General features: G+C 39.8%; 1 protein-coding gene across 1 annotated transcript in view; it reads right to left on the bottom strand.

Moving 5' to 3' along the window:
• SEMA3C (semaphorin 3C) overlaps positions 1 to 6,942 on the bottom strand; it is a 114,218-nt gene extending 107,276 nt beyond the window's left edge. The window contains exons 1-2 of the mRNA XM_057376924.1: positions 6,821 to 6,942; positions 3,612 to 3,752 (exon numbers count right to left, since the gene is read on the bottom strand). Of these exons, the coding sequence (XP_057232907.1) occupies positions 3,612 to 3,714 (103 nt within the window). The 5' untranslated portion in view covers positions 3,715 to 3,752; positions 6,821 to 6,942. The remainder of the gene's footprint in view (positions 1 to 3,611; positions 3,753 to 6,820) is intronic.
• Positions 6,943 to 6,953: the final 11 nt, after the last annotated feature.

The raw sequence follows: 6,953 nt of genomic DNA, 5'->3' as shown, positions 1-6,953 counted from the left end.
TTTTTTTTTTTTCCTGTAAAGGCTGAAGGATACAGCCCCCAATTATCTGCTCAGGAACAAGCAGTAACAAGGAGGAATGCATGGTGCTTGAGAAACCGCAGGCACCACACTTGATAGTTCATAAACAGATAAGGTAAGTCTTTTGCTATGCAGAGAAAATAAACTACAGCGCTTTAAATTATGATAGGTGATTTAAGTAGATTAAAAAGGATCTATTCAGGGGACAAGGAGCCAGAAGAGGCAGCAGGGAGGGGAAAAGCATATTAATAGTGTAGGGAGACATGTAGAGTCCTTTATTTCCCCCCACTCCTGTATGCTCAGCGGGAACACAGCAAATGATTCCCTACACTTCTGCACCACAGGCTTCCCAACTTTGCAATTTCAGAATCAGAAAAAGCTGRGGCCATCTTTCATTCTCTCTTTCTTCAGCTGCAGTGGCTCTTCAAGTGCAGRTGTTGTACAAATATCAGTGGTTTGAGCCATCACCATCGAACAGGACAATTAGGTGGTGCCAAACCGCTCCASGCAGACTGAGATCCCCTATTCCCAGTTCTCCATAGCCCCAGAGCTCTGTACAACCACRTTCACCTGAGCTAAGCAGCAGTTCAGCTCCAGCCTGACCCTTCCTTTCAGCTCAGTAAATGGCTATACAAGGTGCAAAGCAATAGGAATCAGGCCTGGGGGTTCTGTAGAGCTCTGCAATTTTCAAGCCACTCAGGGTGCAGACAGCAGTAAGTTCCACACTCACGTCATACGCACAGTTAACAACCTCAGCGAAGTCATGAGCTACATTTTAATTAGACAAGGGGCCAGGCTTTTGATTTCAAAAATAGAAGTTAGGGTTGCAGTCCTTCATCCATTGAAGTTAATTGCAAAATCCCTATTATCAGGCTCTTGAGGTATTACCCAGGCGCACTTTTTAATTACATTTGATTCTTAATGAAGTAGATGGCAAAGAGAAAAGCAGCCCATGATTCAAATGATTCGCATTTTTATCTTTCCTGATGAAAAACAGAATAGGTCAAGATACTTGCTGGATTTTCCCATGAGAAATGCTGCAATGTGAATAAGCTCAATTGACTTGATCCTGAAGSAGCAGGTTAGCTTTGAAAAGCATCACTCATTCTGTCCTCCTGTATACATTCTACCCCCAAAACTTACGCAATGTAATTGSAGACACCATGCCAGATCCAATTCAGAACTTGAAAAATATCATGTAAGTATCCTAAGCTTGAATGACTTGTCTTTATAGTCTAATGTCATTTWAAACATAAGGAGCCCTAATTATGGTTTTATTTTCAAATGATGCAATTTAAAAGAGTGACAATTCTCCATAAAAACTGACAGCTTCTCAGGGCAAGGAGACGACTGCCAATAACTCACTATTTCTACATAATTTAAAAACAATAAGCTATGAAGAAGCTTATGAAGAAAGAGTGTTATCACACAGAGGACAATACAAAGTTTCACCTTCTTCTGTGGTATCTCTACTCATGTAAGTAAACAAAGATTTACAGAACATAAGTTCATACTACAGGTGGTGCCATTACCTTGGTATACACAACAACCTGCAAACCCTTTTCACATAATGGAAGTTGTTTCATACCATCTGRAAATCAGGTTTAAAAGATAAAACTTCTGTTTATATATTATAAGAAAAGCTTAGCTTTTTATTTCAGACATACTTCTCATATTATAAAACACATAATTCATTTCTTACTTTTACGACTTCAAAAGACCCAATAAAAATTTAGGACCTAAAAATGCAATTTCTSTTTTAAAGGTTGACTGTTAAGTATTAGGGAAAGTAAAAAGTCAGCTTTAAGAAAATCAGCTAGTATTGCAAGGTTCTCTAACCAAGGCAGCCAAGCAGGGTTACAGCAGAAATCAGTGAGGGAAGGCTGTGTCCCCAGGACTGCACAGGGGGCAGAGCTCTTGGGGCCAGAACCTCACCGGACAATGGGGTCACTGCAGCATAAAGCTGTCATAGTCCATTCTAAAGGAAGGAGGGACAACCTCCTTTCAGGGAAGGACAGAGAAACTAAGGGTTCAATTCAGTATTTTTTTTCAATTCCTAGGTTTGGGGCCTTTTGCCCTATGGCTGCTTCACTGTTTCAGCCTTGCAGGACACCTGTGATGAAACAAAATCTCTTGAATCCCTGTTAAAACCTTCTCATTACAATTCTTTCCCACTCACAAGGTTGAATACCACAAAAACACTTCCTACTTCATGGTCACACCAGAGATTGGGAAACCCAGATTACTTTCAAGGCCACCAAGGGGACAATGTGGAAATCCAAATCAGCCTGCTCTGCATARCTGTGGTAAACCTGCAGTGTAACACACAACCACAGCCAAACTTGCTTCTGTGTTGGGTTGTGTCAAGACAGTACTATCCATCTACACTAAAGTCAGTGTAGATTTCAAGTACGGAAAAATTCCTATCTCTACTTCATTTGAAGTCAAGTTCCCTCTTGGAATTCAATTCCTACTATTTCTTTTACCAGAACCATTCTATTTTACACCTGTTAAGTACTGTWTTCATCAGTTTAGGGWCCCATACWCTATAATATACAGCACCTTGTAATTGTTCAAAGTCTGGTTGGTATTTGTGGAAAGTCTAATGTAGCAGGTCTCCTTCTGCATGTTCCTCAGTCTCACGTTCACACAGTTACGATCATTGTGGCAGTAGAAGTTTGAGACACTTACCAGCAATGATTATTTTTAAAGACTGTTTASAGCACACAGAATATTGCCAAGGTAGTGGCAGGGCATCCCCACACCAATGAACCACAGACACCACCCTAATAGAAATAGTGTCAGTGCAGGGAACAGCAAGCCCTCATCCCTCAAAAGACAATCACAGCAAAGGCAGAGGGCTGGAAAAAGTCAATGCCCCTATACTTAATAACAGGAAATTTCAGCTCAGATTTAACAGACACTATAAGCTGAAGAACGCATATAGTCTGAATTGGTGGCTAAAAWCAGCAAGATTTAAGACTAGCAGTGTAAGTTACTTTACTATTAAAGTAATGTTTGGGTAATTGTAGCAATAAGGTACTGCTCAGCATTTCAGAAGRGACTTTCTTTTGAAAATCATGGGTTTTACTGCTTGTTTGCAGTATGCAGGCATCAGTGATTATTACATGCTATGTACATCCTACACAAAGTGCACAARGAATGATATTTTTTCAAAGGCCTCTTCCTGGCTAACTATTTTGGTAAACCTTCAGGCAGCCTCATTTTCAGAATATAAAGTGTCTCAGCTGGGCACCAAATGAAAGAAACTCAAACCATAAACACTCCACCACATCTCATTTGTTACATTTTTTCCCAAGCAAAATTAAGAAAGAAAACMTTTAATTGTAAATTATAATAACTCAAAATAAAGTCTTATTAATGATTAATTATATAYTATGTATCTATAGATATAGGTAGATTCTGGTAAAAGAACTAAATTTAGGCTGACAGGTGCCTCAGCAACACAAACCAAAAATAATAATTGTAGGCACAGATCAAAAAGACAAGTTATAGTCAGTTATTGAATTTAAGAGGAAGAAGAAATTGTTCAATCATAACATTTGTTTAAGAATGTTTATCTTCTTTCTTACCATTGAATGTTAAGAACACCCTTGCTTGAGGCTGGGAAGATCCTTTTACGCTGCTAAAGTAAATAAATATCCCAATCAACACCTTCACTGCCAGAAATGCCATCTCTTCAGATTTGCAACTTAATATCCAAGAAACRAAACCTGAAAGATAGAGATATCACATTACTCTTCTTATACAACCTTTTAGAGCAAAAACAACCGTATAGAAAGATTGTGTTAGACACCTCTTCTAGCTGAAGCCATAATTACTGATGTGAAGGAGGCACAGAACTTCTGTTTTTTCTTTGTGCATCTGAAAATGGTCTTCCCCAGTAGTCTTCTGTGGTGGCACAAAAGGAGCTCCCTGCCTGTTAGTAGGAACCAACAGAGCCCAAGTTTTGGCTAGGGCAGACTACACTATTAGTTTATTTCAAATTAAGACAATTCCACCTGCTGGAAAGATAATTATACTAAATGTCAAGGGAGAGCAAAGCAAGGACAGGAGATAAAATTTCACRAATAAAAATCTGGCTGATATATTTAGACATCTCTCCCTCATGTTTGTGGGGAGAGGTTTGGGTTATTGGTTTGGGGCTTTTTTCTTTTCTTTTTACGTTTGAAATCAAGGGTGCTTGGAAATGAGCTTTAAGTTTTAGTAAGCTGAGTTCACTAATCACCCTCATCAAACTTTTATTTTAAGAAATTCTGGCCATGAATGTCATTAATTTCAAAAACATGAAACCAAAAGTGTTTCGACATACTTGAAACTGTTAGTCAACATTTGCTTTTTGGGCTAGCTCCTTTCAGGATACTCACCTGCTCTCACTGGCTGCTACAGAGCACTCCCAGAGTCGGGCAGTTCCCTACACTTGATACTTCTGCTACTCCTCCCACACATCTATGGAATCTATGGTCGTTTCACAGGAGTTAGCTGCTCAGAAGTCTGAGCAACTCAGAGAATCAGAAAACTCCAAAACTCTGTATCTTTCCTTAGCTCAGGAAGGACTTGAGCTCACTGAAGTCAGTGGCACTKTACTTATAATTCTAATGGACTTTGGACTAGATCCAGAAAACCCAGCCAATACCAGAAGCTGAACAYTGCATATATGTACCACATCTGCTCCTAAACTGCCTATCTCCAAAAAATTGTGAAGTGCAAATTTCTTTCCACCTATTTTAAGAACTTTTCAGCTCAGTTGCAAAAGTGAGAATAAATAACAGTATAATTTCAGACCCATTCTACTTCACTGCTTATATATTTCTTTTTCTTTTTGATGTAAATAGCTCTTCTACTACACACCACTTCTTAGTTAATCAGTCTGGTGATAAATYTGACTCTATGGCAACTGGAAACACTTTGAAAGATATAACCCCTACAGCTAGAAGATAGCATTAAAGGCTACACATTTATTTGATGAAGAGATTTGTTACCTGTGCAGTCATTTTACAGTTCTTTACCTAAGCTCTGCTCCAGCACACCAGTCCCTCCAGTGGAAGCCAATATTTCTACAGGCACTATTTCTATTTCATCCGGTCCCTCTGAGGTTCACACCTGTCCTTAAAGAGCCGGCTGCAACCACCCCAGCACGGCAGGAATGAGCTGTCAGGCAGGGATGACTTGAGGTCAGCACCACTTTGGGCTGGATCCACACCACTGCCTCRGCGGTAAAAGCCCTGTATCTTATTACCACCTCTGTCATTCCCTGCCCACTCACTGGAAATCGCTTGGAAAGGCTTCTCTCTGCACGAGCACTTCACATCAAGTTGGGGGTGGGATGGAGAGTGTGCAAGGAAAGTGCAGAGCTCTGCAGCCCACACTCTAAACTCTCCTGCATTATTTGCTCTGAGTACTGAGAAATGCACCAAGATCAAGCAATTCTACAACTCTGTTAATTGACACAAACAACCTTGTCAGAAATTTGCCAGCTACAGATCGGGTCTGTAGGAGAAACATATCCATTTTGGCCCAGTTTCAAATTATCTCAACGGGTCTGTTAACTAATAAAATGATAGTTGAAGAGTTTTTGCCAAGAATAATTTTTAAACAGGCTGCACGAACTCTAGTACTAATGTTGCTTTGTGGGCTTTAAATTTAAAACCTTGTGACTAGCCCATGGGATATCCTTTAACTTACCCCTCTTCTAAGACAGAAATGGCATTAAATCCCGATAAAATTTCTCCGTCCGGCCAAAASAAATAGCCAATCATACAGAACATGTGATTTAACAGATGCAATGGGATTAGTATTTTACAGTAGTAGCACTATGCTTTCTTYGCAATAAAGATAAAAAGTCAAAGAGGAACAAGTGTGCGGCTTTCCTTCTTCCTTTAAAGAATACTGAAGGAAACAATAATAGAAAAAAGCCCCTTTCAGCTCTCTTTCCCTCCCACTCTCGTGCCTCCTGCCAATTCTAGTGTAATCAGTTAGAGGAGTGAAACATTGCTACATTTCATTGCTCAAATTGCAGATCTTCACCGTTAACACAGAAGTGACAGGCAAATATAAGATTCAAATGCTGAGCAGCATGGTTCCTACCCAGCTGTTAGACACATAAATAATAAATGCATACAGTGCCAAAAAGGTACCTCAGGGTGTCTGACATGTGAGTTACCTAATGGAAATAGGTTTAATTTCAGAGATTTACAGAGCTGGTAACTGACAGCTCACTGTAGGTTTGACTCTTGCTTTGGGCTTATATCCCAGCTCTGAATTTATCTCAGCAAGTCATGATACTATATTCAGCATGTCCAGTGCACATGATCTCTCCTGACAACACACAGACCCAAAGCACTGTAAATACTTTGAAAGGATCTTACAGGACAGACAAAAWGCAGCGTCTAATTGCATTTCGGTTCTTACACTCTATTCTAACTGTAAACAAACAGACAAACCGCTACTAAAGTAGAGCGGAGAAGTTTCCCTGCCACGGAGGTCGCTGGCAGCACATTGCATGGCTTTTGGAAAGTACAGTATCGCTCTGCTAGGAAGTGCTGTGCAGGTGTCATTTGCTACAGGCTGGGTCCTACCCTTAAATCCTGTAGGGAAAATCATTCAGCAGAAGAAAGAAATGAAATGAAGGGCTAAAAAAAAAAAGCCCCTGCCAAACAGAGACTATGCCAATCTGGAAAACATTGCTTTAACTATTTGTGAACAGCAGCAAAATTCAACCATCAGAGAGACATTTCACATCTATTACAGCAAAGAAAGAGAACTTTTAAGTTGTGCTTACCCGGCTATTGGAGGAACCAGTAATATCGATTTCTATATGGTTTCTATCAGTTTATAGACTCCACTCCTGCTACCAGAGCATTTTAATTCCAAACCTGGCTCATGGCAGAGGGAAAAAATAAATTAAAAAAAAA

This window comes from Malurus melanocephalus, unplaced genomic scaffold (genome assembly GCF_030028575.1).
Source record: "Malurus melanocephalus ecotype Western Australia unplaced genomic scaffold, MMel_1.1 scaffold_294, whole genome shotgun sequence".
NCBI classification, from domain to species: Eukaryota; Metazoa; Chordata; class Aves; order Passeriformes; family Maluridae; genus Malurus; species Malurus melanocephalus.
The sequence above is the reverse complement of the archived record's forward strand: the minus strand, read 5'-3'. Positions and strand labels throughout refer to the sequence as shown.